General features: G+C 38.7%; 4 protein-coding genes across 30 annotated transcripts in view; 3 read left to right on the plus strand and 1 right to left on the minus strand.

The window, feature by feature from the left end:
* The first annotated feature begins 525 nt into the window (after positions 1-525).
* LOC113007914 (granzyme B-like) lies at positions 526-2,649 on the plus strand. The gene is made up of 5 exons (XM_026144967.1): positions 526-708; positions 832-976; positions 1,581-1,728; positions 1,913-2,173; positions 2,315-2,649. The coding sequence occupies exons 1-5, from the start codon at positions 663-665 to the stop codon at positions 2,465-2,467; spliced, it is 753 nt and encodes a 250-aa protein (XP_026000752.1). The 5' UTR covers positions 526-662; the 3' UTR covers positions 2,468-2,649.
* A 4,971-nt stretch (positions 2,650-7,620) lies between these two features.
* On the minus strand, positions 7,621-24,501 carry LOC113007840 (ICOS ligand-like). 5 transcript variants are annotated; one of them, XM_026144836.1, is made up of 7 exons: positions 24,391-24,501; positions 22,799-22,896; positions 22,341-22,418; positions 10,292-10,645; positions 9,674-9,964; positions 8,791-8,892; positions 7,621-7,871 (listed from the first exon to the last, which is right to left on the minus strand). In XM_026144836.1, exons 1-7 carry the CDS (start codon positions 24,489-24,491, stop codon positions 7,759-7,761), a joined length of 1,137 nt encoding a protein of 378 aa, XP_026000621.1. In that variant the 5' UTR covers positions 24,492-24,501; the 3' UTR covers positions 7,621-7,758. The 5 variants fall into 5 exon arrangements, with proteins under 5 accessions (XP_026000621.1, XP_026000622.1, XP_026000623.1 ...); XM_026144837.1 differs by lacking the exon at positions 24,391-24,501 and adding an exon at positions 23,347-23,690; XM_026144839.1 differs by lacking the exon at positions 24,391-24,501 and adding an exon at positions 23,097-23,323 and having other exon boundaries at positions 7,623-7,871.
* LOC113007842 (CD276 antigen homolog) lies at positions 17,463-22,408 on the plus strand. The gene is made up of 5 exons (XM_026144841.1): positions 17,463-17,834; positions 18,030-18,410; positions 18,908-19,201; positions 21,737-21,859; positions 22,023-22,408. The coding sequence occupies exons 1-4, from the start codon at positions 17,795-17,797 to the stop codon at positions 21,811-21,813; spliced, it is 792 nt and encodes a 263-aa protein (XP_026000626.1). The 5' UTR covers positions 17,463-17,794; the 3' UTR covers positions 21,814-21,859; positions 22,023-22,408.
* A 40-nt stretch (positions 24,502-24,541) lies between the features above and the next one.
* Positions 24,542-25,268, plus strand: part of clasp1a (cytoplasmic linker associated protein 1a) — a 98,643-nt gene continuing 97,916 nt past the window's right edge. For 10 of the 23 annotated variants that reach the window (XM_026144825.1, XM_026144817.1, XM_026144821.1 and 7 more), the window contains exon 1: positions 24,544-24,692. The gene's annotated coding sequence lies outside the window, so the exon portion shown is untranslated. Of the gene's footprint in view, positions 24,693-25,268 lie in introns of all 23 variants that reach the window. The other 13 variants (XM_026144803.1, XM_026144809.1, XM_026144813.1 and 10 more) reach the window with 2 other exon arrangements.

Below are 25,268 nucleotides of genomic sequence, written 5' to 3' on the forward strand. Positions count from 1 at the left end.
ATAAGTTATTATTAAATAATAAGTTCAGAAAAAACATGTGCACTGTATGTGCACATGTGATGAAACAAAAGAAAAAGAAAGAAAGAAAAAAGGAAGTAATGTGTGTATAGGGTTCATAGTGAGAGGTGTGAATATCTTTGTACACACCGTGGTTACTATGACGATAATACACGCTTTCCATTTCACGATTTACCACCAACCTTCACCATCTTCCTTTAAAATAAATGTGATCGACAGAAAAAAAAGGAACTTTCATCAGAGCAAAAATTGGAATTATCCTCTCATAGAGGTGTGTGATTTTTAGAGAGGACAACCACAAAACGTAGGATTTTGAATTGAATTAATCTGAATTGCATAAAACCACATGAAGGTGCAAACACACATACAGTATAGAAAAACAATAAAGCATTGACAATTTAACAACGTTTGATGCTATCTTGCTTGAGAAGATGGCTACAGACGATCTTTTTTTAATATGTTTTTTCACAGTTGTGTTTCACATGTAAAGCAGTGAGCAGGGTGTGATAGCAACTCCTGCCCGTGCAACAACGTTTTTGACACCTGCCCACAGCGTTTCCGTTGTGGCAGTTGGAAGGCAGACAGCAAAAAGGGTTAGGGGGGCTTTGAAAGCCAAACTTTTCAGCTTTTGCTTCAGTGCCATCATGATCTGCTGCATCATATTCATCTTTCTACAAGTCTCCCTCACAGGTAAGATTTTTGGAAGAGATATAATTAAAGCATCTCACTTTTCCTTTTTAAGGTCATAAACAAGAAATGGGCATGACTTTGATATAATCAGTGTATTGATTTTACCTTCTTTTCTCTTGTGAGGGGCTGCTGAGAGCGGTATAGTTGGTGGCAGGGAGGCAAAACCGCATTCCAGACCTTACATGGCATCAATCCAGTATCAAGCCCAACATTCATGTGGTGGGATACTAATCCGGGAGGACTTTGTTCTAACGGCAGCACACTGCAAGTGAGTGCAGGGGCATTTCTTTTGTTTTGGGTTTCTTTGTAAATCAAGAACTAAAGAAAAAAAGTCCTAAAAATTGGTATTTATGTAACAATTACCCCCCAAAAAGTTAAGGATTTTATCTATTCAAAATATATCACTACTGAGTTATGTTATAAACACAGTTTAACACACATGTTGTAGGTCTCCACTAAGATCCAGCGGCACATCACTTTCAGACTCACCTATCTATTCAGCAACACATTGTGTCCTATGACACAGGCATTTTAACCCCAGAAAATAAAAACCACACACACACAGATGTCGGTCTAACTATTTCATAATACTGCAAAGATGATTTCTCAGCCCAAATTTGTAGAGTCGTGAGCTTTGTAAGACAAATGGATGCAAACTACACTGATCAAATATCCACCACAGCATAACAGTCAAGAACTCGGGTTTTTCCTTGAATTTGTCACCTGTTCAGTATTTAAGCATATTGTAACCTGGCTGAAGAAAATTTGCTGTTATGAGTGTTTCATGGCTGTACTTTATAAACCTTTATTTTTATGTATAATCAGTGTAACTGTATGAGATTTCAGGACATAAAAATGTTAGCTTTTTTCAGATATGACAACAGCGGTCCTTGCACAGTGGTGCTTGGAGCACATGACATTAGCAAGAAAGAGAAAAGTCAACAACGCATCAAAGTGGCCAAGTACTACCGTCATCCAAAATTCAACGGGAAATACGATTATGACATCATGTTGCTTAAGGTAAAGCTAATAGGCCATCAAATTTCATTTTAAAGCATTTTTGTGCAGTGTACCTATTCACAGTTAAAGCTTTGTTATGCAATTTCACACTTGTGCTAGGTAGCAGGTGTGAGTGTGTGTTAATTGCTGACCTTTATATATAGAAGAAACTCCCCTTTCAATAACACGTTGCTGCCTTTCACAGTTAGAAAAGAATGCCACACTGAATAAGTATGTGAAGACCACCGGACTACCTAAGAAGAATGGGAAAATACCTGCCAATATTAAATGTTATGTGGCTGGCTGGGGTCGGACTGGAAAAAATAGGCCCACCTCAAATGTTCTAAAGGAAGCCACAGAGAAGATGCAATTCAGCAATGAGTGCAAAAGTATTTGGCAAGCATATTTTAATTCTAATCAAATGATATGCACCAAGTTTACCAAGAAGGATGGAGGAGTTTGCCAGGTAATCAAACGTTAAAGGCAACCAGTACACCATTATTAATATTCAGAAAAACTAGTTTTTGTTTTTTATTCATAACAAGAAAAATGCAATGTTTTTAAAGACGACTTAATCAAGTCTCTCTGCTCTTTTTTTTTTTTATAGGGCGATTCTGGTGGACCACTTATTTGCAACAAGATGTCTCAAGGTTTAACAGCTTTTACTTTGGCAGATGATTGTAATAATCCAAAATATCCTCATGTCTACACTAAAATTAATTTCTTCATTCCCTGGATCAAGGAAAAAATGAAAGAATAGAGGAATGTTGCATGAGCCACTAGTGAGTGGAGAAGTGGGCTTTTTTCATTTACTGATTAAACAATTTTAGTTGAATGGTCTTTGTATTAAAAAGGAATTCAAAAGTTGAAATGTGTATGTTAAGCATTTGGATAAACACACCTGATTACACGCAGATATTGTGTAATAAACTTTAAACTGTACCTTTTCATTTTCTGAACTTTTCTTTATTTGCCTTTTCAATTTTGATTTCTAACTTTTAGGAACTTTTTATTTACTTTCATTACTTAATGTTTAAGCCAATGGAGCATGAGGCTGGGGTCTGATCACACCATAGTTCACAGTCATTGCATTCGTGGCTTCGCAATAAAAGTGAAAACCTTTGAAGCTGAACAGTTTTGCTTCTGTGAAACTAGTCTTCAACACAGAAGTTCTAAAACGTTGCCCTTAAACATTCTGTTCCTCTGTTTGATTCTGTTACATGTATTACATGTTTAAAAGATCATTTTTATTTAGCAAAGGTAAGACAAAAAATAAAGACTAAGAAAAACTAACTGGACTTGGATCTCTTTGTCACATAATTATTTCTCTATTACCTATTACAGAACAGACATGTGCATACCTAAAACATTAGAAATTTGTTCTACGAAGACTAGTTTTAGTCTGTTTCACACCATGTTTTACAGCACTTGATGTGTCTGCAGCAAAGTACCTTGGGTTCATGCAGTTCTGGGAAAACAAAATACCGCCACAGCCACAAACCAGGCATAAACCAAGGGTGTTTTGTTAACAATCTCACGTGGAATGTGAAAGTGAAAGAATGGATGTTGTGAAAATGTGCTGTATGACATGTTTTAGTCTACCATGAGGTGTCACCAAAGTCAGTGTCTGTTTTAAATCATACCAGTGAACCAAAGACTGTGAAGGGGGCTCCTAGTTTGGACAACCAGGAAAAAAGCTGTGCATCAATCCATCCATGGAATGTCATTTATCTCAATCTGGGTGGTGGAGGCACGAGTCTAAGCAGAGGCACCCAGCCCTCCCTCTCCCTCCACCTCTCCTTGGGGAACACCAGTATGTTCTCAAGCCAGCTGAGATATGTAAAGCTTCCAGTATGTCCATCAGAGTGTGCATGTTACATATAAAGTGCTTGTATGAATGTGTGTGAGTTGTCTTTGTGTGTCACTGGTTTTGTTTAGTTTGCACTCTTAGCTTCTTCAAATGCACAGGAAGCACGGCAGCATATAAATTTAAAGTCACATATTTAAGGGTTTTTTTTCTGAGTGTCTGACACTGTGCCCACTGTGTGTGCAGATGATGGTTGAAGCTGAAGTGATTTACCTGCTCAGCTTTTAGAAGAAAAAAAAAAACACAGAAGCAGAATTTGCCCTTTCCAAGAACCACCACTAAACACCTGAACTTCCAGGCAAGTTTGTGCAATTGTATCATGAGTGTTCATACAGGAAGCTGCACAAACGCACTACAGTCGCTGAGGGAGAGAGAGAGAGCGATGTGTCATTAACACTGATTTCAATATCAATTTATTTATTCATTGCCAAATCACAACAATAGTCACCACAAGGCACTGCAGCCCTCTGCTTACTCAGAGAGAGGTTTAAATCAGAGCTAGAATAAGTGACAGTATGGGCTAGATGTACTAACACATTGCAAACTTTGTGAAACAAAAAAACACAAAAAAGTAATGTCAGTATTTACTAAAAATCAACAAAACTCAAAATGAATCAACAAAATGTCTTCAACATACCGTGGCTTCAGTTGCAAGAATTGCTCAGTCCATGTAATGGAGTTCACAGCTCTGACAGTGTGTGAGATATAGATCACAAAAACGCATACGTGCATATGTTGTGCCCTCAAACTGGAGATGAATGAAGATACTTACATGCAGCTCTCGACTTCTGTATAGAGTGTCAGCTACAATAGACACAACCAAACCCGTATTCTCTCTGCAATGATAAACTCTGTCTCAGAACCACAGTTTCCAAACAAAGTTACTGTTATTTTCTGCATTAGCTGATGAGAAGACTTCAGGCAGTGCACAACATGAACTGTGACATAAGATAAATACATCTAATTAACTCACATATTTTAGCTGACACTGCCTTTCCACAGTAATTAAATAATACTTTAGTTCTGTATGTCTTTCAGTAGTTAACTTAAATATACAGACAGTGGCAGAAAAAACATCATTCAACATGGTGGGACAGTATTAAAAGCTAGCTTACACAGCTGAAACAGTCCACCATTCACCTCTTCCCTTACAATGAACAATGATGATGGAGTAAAAAAGTTTGTAGAGTTTTGTGCATGGCAGTTACCTTAAACAGGGGAAATAGTGAGGGGAGATGAATGACTACATTCCTGTGTACTGTAGTCCCAACCAAAGACAGTACCAATGGATCTAAACACAGTCAACCCAGGCACAATTCTCACCACTCCCTTTTCATTCCTACTGCATATTCCATACAGCAACACATTCAAAACAACAATTAAGTCAATCAAAAAATATAAGGAATAAAAATGTACAACCCTGAAAGGAATCAAATTTCGGATCCACCACACGCCAAACATTCCCCCACGAAATCAGCAAACCCATTTTTTTTCAATCACACATTTCCCATCATCAAAACATGATGTCCAATTGTTACTTCTTACAGTCCTACATTGGACTCTGTCAGTTACTGAAGTTTGTCTCCATTATAATGATTCTCTGCTAGACTGCCACTGTAGGCCTATATTTAACGTACACGTTCCATATTAATTTACTTCATTTTCTGTTTACAATTACAATGCTGCACCTGTCCTGCTAGAAAATTATCTTAAATTACCATCTCTTATTTTTTGACTGTGCTTGAAATTGCATTGCCTTTGGCAGACTGAGTATGTCATATTGAATTGACTGCATCTGTGTTTAGAAAACCAACGACCGAACTAACCACACCTGTAAGCAGTAATTTGTGGATTTTGCTCCCATTTTTGCCTCAATTAATAACTCTTGCAGAAAAAATTCAAAAACGTTTAACACTAGAATGGTAAAATAATCAAATCAGGCCCCAAAACTACAGAAAAACACACACCGGTACCAGAATTTAATGATATCTAAAGATTCAAAGCGTTGCATTTTTAGAATAATGAAACCAAAACTGAGCATCCCAGTATCGATCAAGGCCCGTCTGCAGTGTACTCTAAACCTGATTGTGCTGATGGTGGTGGAGGCTTTGCTACAGGTGGTACCGGACTCCTCATCAGTGTTTATTCACTCATAGCTGGATGTTTGATCTCTTTTATTTAACATTAAGCTGTGTTTTTTTCTTCTTTTGGGTGGTTTGTGCAGCTGTGGCTTAATGCTGCTTCTGTTTCTTAATGTGAATATATAGTATGAGTGAAGATGAGACTAAAATGACTTTAAGCTTTTAAAACTCAACTAAATATATTTTTAAATTATGTTTTTAAAGCAGCTACAGGTACTCTGATTGCAATCTGATTACACTGCACATTAAGCCTGATTGCTGACATATTGTTGCTGACATACTCAAATCAGTCTCAGTGGGTTGACCGACAACCTGATCCACCAAAAGGTATCATAGGCTCTACTATAAACTGTGTCTGGATTGGAGTCTGCTTGCACAGAACCAGAAGTGTATTGCTATGTGTTTAATTAGCGCATCCATCACGCACACACATGGCCGTGCACGTTTGAGGTGTGATTTCCGCCTCTCTTTAACTTTGATGCCATCTCTCTCCTTCACCTGCTCTCTGGTGAATGTTGCGTATATGGGGTAAGACTGTCAATCTAATGCACTTGATCTTTCTGAGTCCCACTAATAGCAGCCTCTTTGAAAGAGACTTGCATACAACCAATCTGCGAAAAAAAGAAACCGCGCAAAAGTGATCTGTGATGTTGCAGAGCTGTCACTCGCTCCCTCACAGTCTCTCACTGTGTGCTTATTTCTGAGCCGCTAATCCACTCAAGTCAGGTAATCATTAAGATGTACTGACTGCATCTTTGCATGGAAATCAGTGCACCGTTAATAGATCAACAAAATAATTTTCCACTTGCATGGGTGCAATTTTGCAAATGCATCGTAACACTGACATCTCGGCCTAATCTGGCCTTTGATATCATGATGACAGCTTTGATCGCTTGTTATTACGTTTCTTGCAGGAAATACTCTAACAGTAGAAACTGAATTTCAACCAGTTCAACTAACTGAATATTTTATTTCCTCTCCTAATTTTCCAGCTCATCCTACCCAGATCGGTTTATAACGTCACAATATTTTGAATCATCATCTGTGTACATCCTCCCAAAACTATACTGAAATATTTAAAATCTATAAAAAACAAGACATTTGCCTTTACTGATAAAGCTTTACATTCTTTAAAGACTTGGAAAGCTGCCCTGCATTCTTTGAGTTATACGTGAAATTGCTCTGAAACGTCTCTGTTGTGGCTGTAAGAGATCCATCATCTGTGAGTAAAAGTGGGATTGGCTCATATTAGAAATGATTAAACTGGGAGACATTAAAGCAAATCTAAGGATATGTATCCACTAACGGTAGAAATAACAAAACCCTCTCTCTAAAGAAAAAAGGTTTGTAACATTTAATTGAGACATTTAAATTTTACTAAATACTCATTAAAACAACGTAATGTTCATAAACTGCTACAAAAACAGTTTTTATTTAATACACTGTATTCAGGGCAGATCCACCTTGGGGTCTGATGCTATCTGGGTAACTAATATCTCGATCCATCAGTAAACTGCGTGTGATCTATTTCTTCAAATTTTGAACTTTAGTTTCCGTGTCCTACATTTTATTCCTGTTTTGTTACAGCTAAATAATTTAGATGTAAACATCAAATGTAAAATTTAGATTTCAGCCTATGTATTTACATTCTGCCCGACACCGATTGTGAAAAATGAAGGGGCCCTGCAGTGAAATGTAGAGTTGATCCTCCGAGTGTGCGCCTGTAGACTCAGCCTATAACCACCTGTTGAAGGTAACATGCTAACATATGGAGCACCACAAGAGCCACGTGCATCAAGTAAGGACTTTTTTTGCTTAAATAATGAATTGTACAATAAGTTATGCATTTGTAAATTCATTTACAGATTCATTTATTTATTATTTTACTTATTCAAACGTTAATAAAGTTATTTATTATTTAATAATTGAATTTAAAATAAAAACACTATTTTTCGGTGTGTGTGGCTCTGTGGTCCTCCATAGATGAGGTCTTTATTTCAGAAACATGAGTTCCTGCTATGTCTTCTATTTAGTGTTTTCCCTTTATTTAGCTACATCATCAACTACAACAGCTGCAGGATCAGGAGTGCTGTCTTCCAATGGTGCAGGTTCATTGGCGCTCAGTTGTTGTAGGCTTTGTCCTGAATAGTCTCTCCCTGCAAGAAAAATGATTCATGTATTAACTTTCAACAGAGCAGCTGTGTACGGCATATGTGTGGATCTTTTTCCAATGGATCTCAACAGCGTAAAGGGTTGACACAGAGCAGAGACATCTGTGCCTGTGCTTAATTTCGTGTTCTGAGTTCCAATGGAGGAAAAGTGGTCTTCATGAAGTTATAGTTTGAGGTTATTTTACACCCTGAAATGTTTCTCTCTCACAAACTTTGTGTTGTAGCTTTCATTGGTAACTGCTTCAGAAGGTGAGCTAAAATTAAGAGATTGATACTAATTTTCCACAGCGGTTTAAACCTGGTGCATTCTCTCAAAGAGGTTGCAAATTAAAGGAAGAAAAAAGCAAAATAAGTATGTACTCAGTTGTCCAGTTGTTGCTGCCAGTCACTAGTGTCAAATCGGTTGCAAAGAAATATATGGTGCCACACAAAAAAAATCCTTGTGATTGCATGAAAAACACCAACTTGTCTGCAAGCATTGCAAATGTGTTTTTTTTTTTTACTTTAAATGGAAACTGTCAGTTTCCAGTTTGTGTCAAACTTTACACACTTTCATTAAAACTCGAAGAGTATTTGGGTAGTATTTGCAGATAAGTGGACGTCTTTCTTGCAAACTACAGGCAAGTGCAGCAACCTTATGGTGTAGCACTCTCTTTTTCATAGCAAATGCAAGCAACCACTCACCAGCCAATCAAGTAATAACACATTTTTACCCAGCAACCAGAGTTTGCTAAGGGGTCAGAGTCACTTTGTCATTTTCTAATGATGTATATAGTCATACATTTTACTCAGTACTGCTGTTACTGATCCTCCGCACAGTATTTGATGTAACCAATTTTTAAACATTTAATTACATAATTAATAATTACAAAGGAAAAGGAGCAAAATTCAAAAGTTTACAGACTTTTCCTTTTTCGGCAGCCAATGGTGGCTCCTGCTCCGAGTATTACTGCAAGTATTACCGGTACTCCAAGAACAGCTCCCAAAGGCAGACTCCAGCCTTCATCTGTAAATCAGGAACAAGACACAGTTACAACAGTCAGTTGTGTTACTTTACCTACAACTTCAACACAAAATTAATCCTTAGTGCAAAAATCATCTAAATCTAAACAGCACTGTAAACTGAACTTTAGGTTAACTGCTCATGGGAATCTGTATGAATGAAACACAGAAAGCTTCCACGAACTGATGGGAATTGATGTGCATCTTGAATTCTCTTGCATGAAAATGGTAACGTTGTAAGCTACTGTAATTCAAATCAGGATTGTTGGGGGCCACACTTTTTTCAAAAAGTTACTTTAAGAACTTCTCTGGTTTGAAGAGATTAGTGTTAATATAATTATGAATTCATTCACTCAAATTGTATCTATAAAAGATTTGCTACTACTAAGTCTGCAATGGAGAATTAGGTTATTTTCTAGGCTTGTCAAGGCTTTTGGCTCGATGACATGAAATTACAGGGAAACAGACCTACAATTGATGTTATTCTGGGATGAGATGTATGTAATTCCGGCAGTTTCAAATTTCACAGTGCGTTTTTAAATTTACAGAAAAATTACATATATATATATAAAAAAAGTTTTTGTCTGTGTTTAAGATGAACTGTGACTAAAGACTTAGAGTTTTGCCTCAGGAGTTGAACCTCAAGTTATTCTATGTTTTTGTCATTGTTGGTTGATTAATAAACACAGTGGTTTACATATCTATTTCAAACCTATGGATATGGATTCTGAATTTATTTGAAAAGTCAACTTCAGGCTGAAAAGCAAAAATGATCCTTGGAGTACCTGTAATTACGTCTTTAATTACACTCAATGTCTCCTTTGAAGTTGGGTTGTAAACGCTGCATGTAACTTTCTGTGATCCTCTGATGTTGGCAGTACTGGTAACTCTGTAGGTGCCGTCATCTTCCTTGTAGATCTCAAGGGTCTGGACATCAGGTGGTTCAAGTGTACGTTCATGTCCCTCGTGGTCCACGGAGATCCATGATAGCTCTGGTTCAGGAAAGCCCCCCTTTGTTGCACACATAGCCATCATATCTATGGTGTTGACCACGATATTTGGCATCTCAAAACGAGCTGGAAATGAGTCAGAGATTTTTCACATGTATAAATGTTAGAATTTTCATACAAATTTTAAGAAATCAGAGATCATTATTGTACAAATTAACAAAAACATAAACTAGTCACTAGTTTTATCCCTCAATCATCACTCAACTCAGTGAATAAATACATGCAGCACTCGAAATGATCATCACGAGCCACCTGTTTTATTATTCTTAAGATATGTGCCTGAACACTGCCTGAAGGGTTTCATCTTTTCAATCCCATTGGACATACAGTTTGCATTTCACATATTTAACAAATACTGATATTTGCATCCATGTTAATTAAGGTGAACTATACCTGCTACATGAACAGTGGTTTGGCAGAGCGTCCTGCTTTCTGGTATGTAAGCAACTTCGATGCTGAGCTGATCGTCTTTCAGCATCAGCGGATTGATGACAAGGGAGAAGTTGCCAGAGGCCAGTTGATCGCGGAAAATTGCAGTCCTGTTTTTAAATGACTCACTTTGGTGTTGAAATTCCTCTTGTCCTTTTGAAAAAACATGAAGAACGCTGGAATTACTTTGCCAGTATATGGAGGTTTGCTCAGGAATGAACTTTTCGCTGAGGTTGTGATGGCACTGAAGGACCAGCGGTGCCCCTCTGGTTCCATTTGTTTCTGATGAAACTGGCACCAAGAACCAGAACAGCAGACCTGCAGGGAAACAGAGAAACATCCAGCTAAAAAAAAAAAATCAACATTCCAGACAGTAGAGCTCTGAATCTCGTAAAATACTTTCTGACCTGTGGAACGTAGTACTTTATTGTACTTTATACAGTAAATTGAGACTAAAAGAAGTCCATTTAGATTCACTCAATTCAGACGTCATAACCTCAAGACTTGTTTAAGCCTAACTAATCAGCTGGTAAAATGGAAAAAAAATGCAAGTTATAATGCAATAAAAGTTACGTCCAAATGGGACTGGTGGACTGGAGCTGCTCCGTTTACTGCTCGGTATGTAAGTACAAGTATTTTAAAATTAGTCTTAAAATACATCAGGAGCCTGTGTAAAGAGTTCAAAATAGGAGATAAGTTCGGCGTGTAGAGCAAGGGTTCCCCACAGAGAGCCTGCACGAAGCCGTTTTTTTCTTGGACTCAGGCAGGGCAAGGTAATCTGCCAGTAGCCCTTGGTCAAATCCAACATCAAGAAAAAGTGAGCAGTGCCTAACTGGTCAGGGAGCTTGTTGACCCAGGGCATGGAATAAGTGTCAAACTGTGAAACTTGATTCACCTTAGGGTAGTCAACACAAAACTATATAGAGCCATCTTTCTTCACAAAAAGAACTATGGGGCTACACCACGTTGCTTTACTCCCATTTTTAGCATTTCAGCCAATTCCCTCTGAACAATTTGCCACTTATGCTCAAGTAACCAATAGGGTGTGTATCAAAATAGTGCTCATAAGACTATCATTAGACTCGCAGATATCGGAGTCATTATTTGGTCATGAGACTAGTATAGCTGAGCAGGGTGGAGAACAAATCTGCAAAACACCGCTACTCTGCTACTCTGCTCTCTGGGGCTGTGTGAGATGGTTGCCACAATGGCGGGAGGCAGGAATCGTGGAATTATGCACCGCCAGCCCCAACTCATCTCTCACCGTCACCAGGCTCACCAGAGAAGCGGTTTCAGCCTCTCTTCATGCTTTTAAGAGTTTGAGGTGATATATTTGTGTGGCTCCTCCCCTGTCTGACAGTATGATGTTATAGTCAACGCCACCACGTGACCACAACGAGACCTTACCAATTGGCAAGTAACTTTGAGCTAAAAGAAAGGAATAATACAAGCACTTTGTGGCGATCCCAACTGCATTTATCCTCGTGAATGAACTTATGAATCATGGGCTTTTAAGTCTTGTTCAGTGTCTACCACCCGTCAGTCTGAGGGTGGTAGACACTGGTCCAAACAGATTTAATGCCCAATAATTCATACAGCTCCTTTAGTGTGCAAGACATGAACCATGTACCCTGGTCAGTCAGTATATCTTTCAGGATGAAGAATGGGAGATGACCTGAAACAGTGCTTGTGCAACACTCTTTGCAGAAACGGTGCGCAGCCTCACTGCTTTGGGATATCAGATTACGTGATCCACCAGAACTAATACAAAGCGATATCTTTGTGAGGACTCTGGTAAAATGGCCTGATGAGGTCAACACCAAAGACTTTAAATGGGACCTACATTAATGGTAATAGGCACAAAGAAGCTTTTGCAATCACAGGCTGGTTAACCAGCTGGTAGCGGAGTGGGCCTACTTGTAGACCCACTCTATGAACGGTTTGAGTATGATGTGGTTGAGCAGCCGAGCCTCACCCTACGCAGCTGCCAACTGTGCAGTTTTCCAGCTCCCCTGCTCTGCCCTTCAGCCAGTTTATTTTAAGCTTTAATTCAACCAGATTATTCTTTTCCTCAGTAGGAAAACAGCTCCAGTGAGCTAAACTGCACAATACCTTAGACTTCACACAATGGAGCTAACTGCTAGACCACGTCACCTTTTGTTTTTTTAACCCTCCACATGCACACACAGTTAGATGCATAGAGCAACCTTCAGGTTCAGGATCTCACTTCCAAGGCAACACTTCAACTTTTAGGCTGACAAATGACAGCCACTATTTTGTTGGCTTACGTGGTCATCAGACAAAAAGAGTTCTCCCACGACACTCGAACTACTTTCACGTCTCACGCAACATTTTTATCGCTGAATGTAACAACTAACAAGACAGCTGATGAGATTAGTAAATAATGATATTATAAACTGGATTAATAGAAAGAGCAGATTTCATAAGCACAAAGGTCACCATGCTAAAAGAAGTACATATACGCACACTTTGCTTCACATACATTTTTGCAGTGTCTTGAAGGCATATAACAAATTTTCAGACACACCAAACAACGTGGAGAAACAACTCATTTCCATTTATAGTAAAAGGAACGTCCTTTTGTCAGCAGCAGGATGATATGTACAGAATGACGAAACAGGAAGGAAGCGTTTGAGCATGTGCAAATGTAGTTTCAACTACATAAGGGAAAAAAACGTTAAAAAACAGAAAAACATTTTCTTTTATTAATTAATTACTTATTAATTAATTTTATTTTTTGTCTCTCATTCTCGTTATGACTGAAGGATACTGTAAATGATACCTGTATGTGTTAATAATGTAGATGATTTTCTCCATACTGCTCCACAGGTCACTCAAAATAAAATATTAAAGCAGATAAATCAAAACATGCTTCAATTCTGGGCTCATGTCTTATTTTGACTTTTTTGTTTCACTGACAGTAGCCTGAAAAGCAGACAATAAATACCTGAATTAAAAAATAAATAAATAAATGCTCTTATGATTAACACAGTATAAAGAATAAAAGTATCCCAATTAGATGAATATTATATATTTTTTTATATATGGTTTATAGATAGAAAAAATTAAGGTTTTAGGAAGAGAATCAAGCTCACTTCTTATGGAGAAAAAAAATGAAACTATGTGGTTCAAATGACCAACATAAATGCAATAAAAAATATTTTTAAAGGATACCCAGGACCAGAATGACCCCCCCCCCCCCCCCCTACCTGATGATTGGAGTTTGAAGCCGAAAAAATTAGATGAAATATTCCTTGAAGACCCTGACAAGAGAATAGATAGCTCCCGTGCAGACTTCTGAATATGTGTGAATATGTTTCTTTCTGTAAGAAAGAATCAGACCCACACTGCGTAAACAACCGCAGCCCTCGCTGTCTGAAAGGCAGAGCCGCAGACTGCGCAGGAGGGGCGTCTGCAGCTTCGTGATGTAAATCTGGACCCAATCCAAAGTGCATTAATACTCTGCAGCATTTAGGTCTACATTACAGAATACAAAACGTTAGTCTTGTGTCTTCTGCTTGTTATTTAGCTTCACTTCCTTTTGAGTTATGTTACATCGCTTTTGTACCCACTGCTACCTTTCGCCTCATTATCTTCAAAGCCTAAATTGTCTGACAAAGCCTGTCCTGTGAGGATTTTATGCTGAGAAGACTGAAATTTGGCTCACATTATGCACCACTATGTGGTGCAACTTGGTCCCTCAATAGCAAACAAATCAGGACCTACTTACTGTAGCTTGCAGTGGCAGATATCATGTAGTCCAGGGCTGGAAAAGTACAAAAACCTAGCCTAGCACCCAGTCTATCTAAGGTGGAGCTGTGGCTCTATATGCTCATTCATGAATTGAAAAGGAAGCTCATAAATGATTAAAAACAAAAAGCTTTACAAGAATGCTTCATTTAACAGACCCACTGCTCTGCATTTGGATAGACTGTTGTGTTGTGACATTGTTTGTGTTTCTGTTCTCTAAACTGTGTAATACTTCTTCAATTCAAAGTAAAACATAACCAGTGGGTCACATCAGGGGGACAGCAATCAAAACTTTAATCAGTTCCCCAATTTATTTTATTTTTTTTACTGTTTAAAAAGAGTTTGGTGGTTTTTCTGAGTAAAAGCCTCTACACACAAGAAACATAAAATCTGTGCAAATATATCGTCCACTAAAAATATTTTATGACTCACCTATTCTTGATGCAACCCAACACGAAATTACGTAGGAGGAATTTGCAACGTTAATTTTTTGAAGTTAAGCTAAATTTTTCCAGTGTTTCGGTTGCATGCAAACACATCTAACCAATCACATCATTGTCTGGTGGTGACACAGTCAAAGTGTTGAACATGGTGTTACATTTGATTGTTGTTGTGTCACAATCGGCTCTTGAAATTATTTCTCTGCCTCCTCAAGTATGGTCTCATTTCTCTGCTAACAAGAGTTCAACTGGCCCCACTGACATCCAGAAATATGCGCAAAAGCAATCGCAATAAAGCTTCAGCTCCTGGATCCCAACATGAAGTTCTGCATGCTGCTCCTTTCTCTTGAGAATGAGAGGAACAAAGAATTTCTGTTTGTTCCTTTTTTGGTTTAGTAAAATCAGGACTAGCTCATCATTGCTTGATGTCAACTCCTTTTTTTCATAGTGTGTTATTTGAGGATGAATTTTCTGCAAACACGTTCAGTGTGTATTTAGGTTACACAGCATGTTTGGATCCGTAAAATTCGGAATTACATGACGTTTTTATGAAACGCTTCTGGTGTGTAAAGCCTTAGCAGGACAAAAACAGCTGTTTAGTAAATTCTGAAATTAGCTGCATTCTGCTTACATTATTAGAAAACTACTTAAATCAAGCTGTCTGACTGGTTCTTAATTACTTCTGAGATATCATTGCCATTTTATAATCAGTTACAAAGTTTTCCTTTTTGATGACTATGCCTGAGGAAACAAAGAGGAAAAAATTGAACTGCTTTCACTTCAACAAACTGAGTCTGCTTTATGTCCCAGACAGAAAGTCAGCAAGAATACATCTGTGGCAGAAAACAAAAACAAAAAAGGATCCATGGACCACAAACCTACTGTGCTTCACCAATATTTCTGGTAACTAACAACTGCAGCCAGCAGACAGTTGCAAAAAGGAGAATATATGTGCTGACGGTGATTCGTTCTTGTAATACAGGCTTGAGAAATAAAGTTTACATTTTGGCATCATCATAAAGCAACACTGCTGACTTTCTTTGCTTTGCTGCCATGGTTTCTGGCTGCAAAACAAAGACAACTGAAGTACAAGTGCATTGTGGGTAAAATATAAAGGCTCCTATCCCCCTAAATACTCTGATGGCTGCTCAGAAACAATCAATTTAACACAAGGATCTTGCCGCGATTGCTAACCTGCCAATGATGTGCTTCCAAGGCCCTAATATGACCTAAAATAGTATTATATAACATACTGTATATTAATATTAGTAGTTTCCATAACAGTAGTATACTATTTCACTTTGATTTTTATCATGATTAGTTATGATGATGGTGCAGGATGAAGATGTTCATATCTGACTGAAACACAAACAACAAACCAAAAACATCCCGTGAAGCTGACACTGACGCGTGGTTGTAAGCCAATCAAGTGCCAGCAGCTAAATCCATTTCGTCATATAGACATGATCAAAACAACCTGCTGATGTTCAAACTGAGCATTAGAATGGGGAGAAAAGGTGATTTATGTTAATTTTATGAACATGTCATGGTTGTTGCCAGGCAGAAACTGACAATCTACTATCATTTTCCAACACAAACATCTCTTGGGTTGTAAGAGAGCAAATATTCAATGAGTGGCAACAGTAACTCAAATGACCAACCACGATTACAACCAAGGGAATGCAGAAGAGTATGTCCAAATGCAAATGCAGAATCTTGATGCTGATGGGATACAGCAGCAGGCGATAAAGCCAGGTGACACTCCTGTCAGCTAAGAACGGGAAACTGAGAGTACAGTTCACACAGGTTCAGTAAAACTAAACAACAGATGACTGGAAAAACAATATCTGGTCTGATGAGTTTCAATTTGTGCTGCAACATTCAGATGGTCAAGTCAGACTTTGATGTAGACAACATAAAAACGCAGACCCATTCTGCCTTTATCAGCGGTTCCTGCTAGTGGTGGACAAGTAATGGGGTGGGGAATATTTTCTTGGCACACCTTCAGCCCATTAGCACCAAATGAGCTTTAAACACTCCGCCTACCCTGAGTATTGTTGCTGATCATGTCCATCCCTTTCCATGGCTGCCCCAAACAAGATAACACCGCGAGTTAATGAACAAAAGATTCACATCATGGATGCAGTGCACACATTTGGTGCAATTGTGTGATGCTATCATGTATAATATCATATGAACTGAAATCTTTGACGAATATTTCCAGTATTTTGTTTAATGAAGAATTAAATTCTTAATGAAAAATGAGGTTCACACCGGACCTAGCAAGGTGTACCTAATAAAGTGGGCAGTGTGTGTACGGTGATTGAAGATACAAAAACAATGGAAACCAAAGATACTACCACAGAAAGCAGTGTAAATTAAACTGCCTGTATCAGATCAACAAGAAGATTACTGAACACAGAGCAAGCGAACAGACTGAGAAGAAGGCAAAAAAATGATCAAAGTGAAGATCAAAGGAGCTAAACGTAAGAGAGACAAAACAACTTCAAAATCAATGAAGAAAAAAAGAGCAAATAGAGCAACAGGAAGTTGTGTGATTTTTTTTGATGCAACAGTTTTTCTATTTTGTCTAACCATGAGATATCCATTTGAGAATCTTACCTTTCGGCCCCTGTTGGTTTTCACACACACTGTTTCTATGTTAGGCGGGCAATGGAAAAACTGTCAGGTATCATGGTTGGATCTGTAAACACACGTGAGTCATGTTCTTCCTTTTCTATCATATTAAACTGATTTCATATCTGCATCTAATGGCAGGTGGTTCTCAATATTAAGGAAGTCATCTGAACGTCTTTGTCTGACAGAGAGTGGAAGCTTGTCGTGCAGAGCTGAACAGAGAATATCAGCTCACTCTTCTGTTTTATTTTCTAGCTCTCGATGTCGGAAAGGCTCAGATTATTGAGTCTCCTTAGAGTACACTTGGTTTAATATTCTGCTTTAATACTCTGACACGTTACCCAACTCTCACTTCCTCTTCAATGGCAACCAAAGCACGTAGGCTTTATGTAGTCACAGGGCACTGATAATGCAGATATTAGCTGCTCTCCGCAGCCGAGCTTTACTTCGGTATTATGAAGACTTTATTACTAGTCATTCTGGGGGGAAAGGCCCGATGAAGACTGTCGAGTCAAAAGAAGGCATCTTGTTAGTCTCCATTGCACATGACCTCATTTTTAGTGTCCGTGCTCACTAACACGTGTTTTACTCGCTGCTCTTTGACAAAAGGCTCACAAAAATGTTGATCCTATTTGTACTTTTTTTCAGTCTCACGATCGGTAAGCTATCACCTTTTTATAAGACCATTTTCATTCAAAGCTGTGTGCGTGTTTGTGTACATGATGGAACTGTACCGTTTGGCTTATCTGAGAAGAAATTCATTTTAAAGATAAGAGTACTTGGTATTAGACTGTCACAGGATTTGAGGAAGTAGCAATCATTAACAGTTGTCTATTTTATTTTATTTTTTCCAGTTTCAGTGGGTAATGCAACACTGGTGTATGTTAACACCACTATCACCGACTCAGCAGTCCTCGAATGTAGTATACAAAATAAAAATATCACGGACTGGAGTAATGTTCGTTTTTATTGGCAAGATAACAGGGATTTTGTGTTGTATTCCTATAATGAAGGAAGAAAGATGGCTGAGCATGTAAATGACTACTATAAACACAGAGTCACAGCCTTCCCTCAGGACATAATTAGAGGAAATATCAGCATCATAATCAAAAACCTGACTCTTGAAGATAACGAAAGGACTTTCTGGGCTTTTGCGGCAGTCTTGGACGGCAGCGTGATGAAGAAATACCACCTGGAACACACACAGATCTGCCAAGTAACTTTACAGATCGGTGGTAAGAAAGGTTTTCAGTCTTTTTCACAAAAATAAGAAAGAGAAGTTATATTGTCATATAAATAAGCACCTACAGTCAGTGGAGATGACATTGATTTTATGCTATTGTGGTTAATGTAGAATGTGTAGTTTCCTCCTTTCAGGCACTGCCAACAGTGACAATGCTAATATTTGCATTTAGTGATTGTAATGATTATTTATCGGTAATCAAGTGACAGCTAGGTTCAAATCATTTTGGACAAAGACACAGTTTGTGTATTTTTGCTCTGTGCACAACCACAGTGGGTTTTAAATCAAACAGTCAAGATGTGCTTGAAGTGCACAAGCTATTCAGGAATTATACATATTCACCTCATCCAGTCGAAGGACTGATGAGGTTATGCCATTCTGAAGAATCTGGCATGAAGAATCGCTACTCCTGTTAGAGTAATATTCACTTTCTTTAGTCAAAAAATTTTAGAAAGATGGAAATGGTCTTCTGTCCCCTTTTCTCCTCAGTTCCTTATCAGAATCCCAGGCTAGATGTTAATATGAAAACAATGACTGCAGTGTGCACTACCCAAGGAGGATTTCCTGCCCCTGAGATACAATGGGTCCTCCTCTATACCAGCTCTCATCAATCAGTAGAGTCGAGGAACATCCAAACTACAACGATGCAGAATTATCACGACCGCCTTTACAGCTCCCGCAGCACTCTACTAATCCCTGCAGGTCCTCACGAGGCCGTGAGCTGTCTCATCCACAACCCGACTTTGAACACGACAAAGAGGGCCACCGACACTTTCAGCAAAGGTATGTTTGGCGCCATCCAGTGGACTGAGAAAAGTTAAACTGGAGATAGAGGGGATCTCACTCATTTCACATGTAATCTACATGCCAGTACAGTCACTCGAGGTTGCACAACATAATATTTGTGGTAGTGGTTTTTATTTTATAGAATTTAATAAAATGGACAGTAAAAACCATATATCAATTTTTTTTAGCGGTCAGATATTTTGTATTTTCCAACTCTGATCACTTTTTCTGTTTAATAATTAAATGCAAAAGAATTTGATGAATGAAAGAATGAATAATTATCACATCAATGTCAAAACACTTTTCTTCCAGTGGAAGTAGCGGAGGTGCTTTGAAGCCAGAACTATGAGTCCACTTGTTGTAGCTCATTATTCTCTTCCAGTGTTAAAGCTTGGCCATCTTTCAACTTGCATGACAATGACTGTTCATTTAAAAGTATTTGAGGTGTATCAAAAAGAATAATTTTAATTCAAAAGGCTATATTTTTTGCATCCCAAACGTATAAATGTGTCCCCCTTCACAGACACAGAAAACCTGTCCCCTTGATGTTACACCCTGTGTAACGCCCATTTTAATCTATTTGGTGCTGAAAACAAATTACAAACAAACTATTAAGAGAGGAGGGAGTTTGCAGCTGTTATGAAGCTGAGCGGTTTCATAATCACCACTTTTGTTTTTGCAAACTAGACATGGTGAGCTCATATGCAGAAAGCTGTTAGCCACAAATAAGAACAAAAACAGCAGTTATTTCAACATCTCTGTCATCAGGATGTGAAACAGTAGGACCTCAAAACACTGAGTAACCTTTAAAGTTTCTGAGCTCTACTATGTAGCTGTCATGGCAAGAATACTTATCATGATAAAATAAATGCATTTGTAGTTGCTGTTTGCCCAAAATTATAACTCATAATCAAAACAACGCTGGTATGAATCAGTCCAGAAAAATTACTAGCGCAAATCAAAGCATCTAAAGCGCATTTTTAACAAGTTTGAATTATTAAATTATTAAAATTTGGAAACCACAAAAGGGTCCTCCAATATTCACTCACAAATTCAGGATATCAACCATTTTCTGCAGTTTTGCATTATCAGTGTTGCTTTTTGTCATATTTATTTTGTATTCTTTTTGTATCTGTTCACTTCATCTCCGGTCTCAGACTGAAGTAGAACAACAATGATCTGTTCTCGTGCAGAGGAAATGTCAAATTACGTGTCAAACGCCCTCCCCACAGCTCAGAGCTTGAAGCAGAAAGTCACATTCAGTTTGAGACAGATTTCATCTTCAATTTACGAGCAGTCCCACCGACTGAGACTCATTTACTCAGTCCTGTAATACTGACTTAAACTCTCATGTGACAGTTTTACCTCCTGTAGTTTATTCCTGGAAAAAGAGGCTTTTAAAGCTGATGTGGCTATTTCTGTTCTGACTCAGGTCACGAACATTTTAAAACCAGTATAGAGGTATGTGCAGCGATAAGAATCAGTCTAAGGCACAGGTGTCAAAAGATCTAGTCCCCAGGCATTAATTGGCCTGGCAAAGGTTCCAAAACTGTCCTGCAGAATGGCTTTGGAAAATGTGAAGGAAGGGAAAAAAATTTAACTGTAGTTTTATAGGTTTTACAGTTTTCCCTGCAGATAAAGACCCCCTCACAGCCATTCAAGTACTTAACAAGTAGTTATATGACAGAAAGGTTCCTGTTTTTCATTGTCTTCTGTAGAAATTTCAGTTAAGTTAATAAAAATTCCATGTTTTATAAATACAGGAAAGTATAGGAGGTGAACTACCAGAATTTTCTCTGTAATTTACACATTTATCATGTAGAAAGACTGAGATGTGCTGTTGAAATTGCAAGGTTTTATCTTATATTAGGCTCCCACTCTCACGTGACTTAAAACCAATAGAAAAATATTTGAACTTTTTTTTTGTCCATTCAACGCTGCCAGGTTGCCCCTCAGACTGACCAGGAGCTCAGTGATACCCTGGTCCAAATCTGGGAAGCAATCCCCCAGGATATACAGTAAACCATCATCCAGTTATGAGCATGCCCTGATGTTGTCAAGCAAGCACGTTGGCCACGCCCACACAAGCTACTAATTGCCATTTTGAGTTGCTGTAATTAAATTTAAGGAAAATGTAAATATAGCACTTTTCTACTCTTCTGAGCACTCAAAGCGCTTTATACAACTTGTGCATTCACCCATGCACACTTTTTAAGTGCTTTCTTCCTAACATTCATATTCCAATGGATGCATCGGAGAGCAATTTGGGGTTAGTATCTTGCCCAATATTTGGCATGCAGACTAGCCAGGAATCGAACCACCAGCCTTCCGATCTGCTCTACCGCCTGAGCTACAGTCACCCCAATCAAGCCTGTCGTATAATTTTGTTTTCACGCTGGTTTTTGTGGTGTTCTTAAATTCAGCCCTCTGTAGGTACCCAGTCACATCAGTAAAGAATGTGTGTTTTCAAAGTGTTCCTAATTTTTACAGCAGTGCAGAATAGCTTACATGTTGGTGTGTCTCTGTCTGCAGGTGCTGGAGTGACGAGCTCCCCTGAATGTCTGATATCTGCTGCTGTGTTTCTTCTAACAGCTCTACACTGGCTGTGATTCACAGCAAAGGTTTTTTCTCTTTAGGATCTATCATGTTAAACAGGTGATGTTTTAGGCTATTTACAGCATTTTCGATACAGAAACATAGATGAAGGACATTCCCACATCTTTGCATATGTAACAGCCTAAAGGAAACAACTACTGTTCTTTATTTCTTTTCCAATTTTCATACAAGACTTACAGCTACATTAATCTGTCTGTTTCAGCCACCTGACATAGACTGATCCACCCATCCATGTTCTGCTGTTGGTACCAGGGTCTGGTTTTGGTAATGGACTACTCCAGAGGAGTGATTTTACCTCATGCTGAAAATACTTCGTGCCATGGAGACACTTCTACTATCCATAATTCAAACTTACTAGTTTAATTCTTTTGCATGTTTCACCCTACCTTTGCATCATTATAATCTCCTCCTGGCTGTCTCTTCAGCAGTAAGTAGAGAAAAAGAAGGGCAATCACAGGGCAAACCACTGTGGCAATTTTTAAATGTTAATACTCTTTGTAATTTATTTTTCTTGACTTACTTGTTTTGTACTTCATTTGGTAGTGAAAGGTGTTCAGAGTTGGTTGGTTGGTGCTAGTGTGGGTTTCATAGAGTCCTCCTGTGTGCCAACAATCTTTTTTTATACTTTAGTCTTATTATTTATTCTTTTAGTCTATTGAAAGACAGTTAAAAGGAAATTATATTTCTAGTAAAATCAGGAAAGTGCTTTCCAGAAAGTTTGTTTTAAAACTCAGAAGAAGTTCCAGACAGTGTTAAAGTGGGATTGCCAGGTGGGAAATGACTCATTCAACATTTAGTCAAAAAATTATGTGTACTGTGAATTACAGTTGTCTTTCTGGACAGGCTGAGAACTGTGCTCTAGCTACATTTAGCTAAGAAGATGTTACGAGGGCTATTGGGGCCGCTTTCCAACCCCCAGCCTGCATGACACCAGTAAAGAAATACAGAATAACAGTAATATCGAATACATTAGCTTACCTTTAAACTGACGACTGAAACCTTTGAAACCAACTGTGAGCATCTGCTTCGTATCAGTCCAACATCCATCACTGTGAACTTTGATTTGCTGAAAGACACTTGACAACAAATTAAACAAACAAATCAATAAACATAAACATAGATTATGAACCTCAAATGTTCTGGAAATAAACATTTATAAAACACATCTACAGTCATTTGTCCCTTTTTTAATACCAATCCTTGTTATAAAACAAAAACAAGCATATCAGTGGATAGTTTGACACAGAAATATAGCAAAGGTTAATCTCACACATACACTGTATGTGTTTCCTATGATTAAAGTATATCCCGTATGTGTGGTATATATTCTGGGGACATGCATTTCTGTGCCAGCCACCAAGCCAGTGTTTAGCTTAGCTAACTGTACGGTGCACCAGTTAGCACTGAAAACTGAAAGAAAGCTTAAAAAGATTTCCAAACTTCAGTTAGCATGTTTAGAAAATACAAGCAACACAGTTCCCCACATAATAGTTCATAGTACAGCTGTACAAATTCTCTCTTCATACCTGAAAAGAGGATAAATGAGAGAAAATGGTGGGATAGCTTTCCTTTCAACATCTTCAGTATGGTGGCAAGAGCTCCCCCTAAAGACCTCTACAGGCATAACTAATCAATCACAAACACCATTTCTCAAAATGGGCAAAAGTAGATCATTGTGCCAGGTTGTATCCCAGCAAACAAGGAAATTTTCCCAAAACATTTAATGTACCACTCGAGGTGACAATCTGCAGCCCTGGCGTAGGAGTGTCAGGGAAATTCGTTTTTAGTAAAAATAACAGTTCAGAGGATGATGTTCTGCAACCCTCAGTTTAACTTTAGGCCATCCTCAGTGGAGGCTGCTCCCCTTTTCCCTCTCACAGCAGCAGCGCCCACTGTCACTGCTCCTATGGGAAGTTTTAACTGGGAGTACTACAAGTTTACCAAGACTACTATTAGACACTCACACCTTAAAACGTGGTTTCACAAGTCTCTGAATGCTGTACAAGCAGTTTCCAATGTCTTATCAACAATTTCTTAGCTTTATTTACCCACCCTCTATTGCAGTGGCAACAGACATGGCTTCCCAGCAGAAGCAACTTGTCAACAGTGATCCCATCATCACTGTCCACTTCCATACGTCTAATTATTAATAATATCACAAAGCATTTGAGATTGATAATAGAAATTATTAAAAGTGACTGTCTCTATGTGCTATCTCTGTGACAGACTGGTGACCTGTCCAGGGTGTACCCCACCTCTCGCCCTATGTTACCTGGGATAGGCTCCAAATCCAACCCTCCCACAACCCTGAGAAATCTAAAAGTCAAGTTTAAGAGAATCAACATGTAGATATTTTCTTTTCATTGAAGATTTGTATATTTTAGAGAACTGAATAATATTATTAATCATGATAATTGCTGCAGAGGTAAAGAGATGTTTTTATTACTCTTACAGGAGACAATTCTTACAGAACCAAAAGTTTTGTTTGAGTGGAAATTGGAGTTAAAGGAATTAAACAAACATAAAATCCTGAAGTATGAAAATCTACGCAAATAAAGAAACAAACACACATGCGCGTTTGTGAAGCCACCGTGTGTCCACCAGATGTCGCCAGAGGTTGTGTTATGTGTTGCACACCGTCGGGGATTTTTGTTTTTTTCAGCATTGCCATGCGACAGACTTCCAAGTGCCAACATCATCCCTGCATCTACTGCGCCTGCGCACGACGATCCCATTCTTGTCCTGCAGGCAGCATTCCGGGTGGAGAGAGTGAGAGAAAGAGAGGCGGACACAGGAGAGATTTAAGGCCGAAGTGAGGATATTTACCCGGGGAGACACGGGCTGGCTGTGAGGACGAGCTGCGGAGGTTATGGTGAGTAGAAGAAAGGGTGATGAAGCTGCTCCGTTTCGGCTCCTGCTCAGGTTTTCTCTTCTTTGTGCCGCCCCGGCTGTGGACTGACGTTTCATTGAAAGGTTGCTAGGAGGGCTAGCTGCAGCTTTTATTCCTATACACACCCCTGTCTGGCTCTCAGACCGAGGCCGGCCTGCTGTTTTATGGGGGGGAAGAAGGAAAAAGAGGTTCACGGTCAGCTGGGGCGGAGGAACACGGGCTCGGGGAAGGGGCGGGGGAGCGGGCTTTGGCTGGGAGCTGTCAGGGCTGCAAGGCTAGCAGGGGCTCAGCTAACGTTTGCACAAAAGCAAAGCTGTGTGTGTGTGTGTGTGTGTGTGTGTGTGTGTGTGTGTGTGTGTGTGTGTGTGAGAGAGTGAAATGAGTGGCCTGTTAAAAGTGGTAAATAGTCATGTTAGCATTGAAACAGTAAACAGGTGCGAAGACAGACGAATGAGCTTGTTCTATTGAATGGATGGATTATTAATAACAGCCCCCACCTGACCCCCTCATTGTCAGCAGTTTTTATAAAAAATAACTTTGGTGTATTTGTATAATTCT

This window comes from Astatotilapia calliptera, chromosome 16 (genome assembly GCF_900246225.1).
Source record: "Astatotilapia calliptera chromosome 16, fAstCal1.2, whole genome shotgun sequence".
In the NCBI taxonomy this organism is placed as follows: domain Eukaryota; kingdom Metazoa; phylum Chordata; class Actinopteri; order Cichliformes; family Cichlidae; genus Astatotilapia; species Astatotilapia calliptera.

What these genes read in the sequence shown, in the direction of transcription:
- LOC113007914 (XM_026144967.1), top strand. Translation starts at nt 663, where the DNA reads ATGATCTGCTGCATCATATTCATCTTTCTACAAGTCTCCCTCACAG. An exon ending in TCTACAAGTCTCCCTCACAG is followed by an intron (nt 709 to 831) that starts GTAAGATTTTTG and finishes TTCTCTTGTGAG; the next exon opens with GGGCTGCTGAGAGCGGTATA. An exon ending in AGGATGGAGGAGTTTGCCAG is followed by an intron (nt 2,174 to 2,314) that starts GTAATCAAACGT and finishes TTTTTTTTATAG; the next exon opens with GGCGATTCTGGTGGACCACT.
- LOC113007842 (XM_026144841.1), top strand. Translation starts at nt 17,795, where the DNA reads ATGTTGATCCTATTTGTACTTTTTTTCAGTCTCACGATCG. An exon ending in AGTAACTTTACAGATCGGTG is followed by an intron (nt 18,411 to 18,907) that starts GTAAGAAAGGTT and finishes TTTTCTCCTCAG; the next exon opens with TTCCTTATCAGAATCCCAGG. An exon ending in CACCGACACTTTCAGCAAAG is followed by an intron (nt 19,202 to 21,736) that starts GTATGTTTGGCG and finishes CTCTGTCTGCAG; the next exon opens with GTGCTGGAGTGACGAGCTCC.
- LOC113007840 (XM_026144836.1), bottom strand. Translation starts at nt 24,491, where the DNA reads ATGGCAATGCTGAAAAAAACAAAAATCCCCGACGGTGTGCAACACATA. An exon ending in AATTAAAGACGTAATTACAG is followed by an intron (nt 8,893 to 9,673) that starts GTACTCCAAGGA and finishes CCTGATTTACAG; the next exon opens with ATGAAGGCTGGAGTCTGCCT. An exon ending in TGGCTGCCGAAAAAGGAAAA is followed by an intron (nt 7,872 to 8,790) that starts GTCTGTAAACTT and finishes TTTTTCTTGCAG; the next exon opens with GGAGAGACTATTCAGGACAA.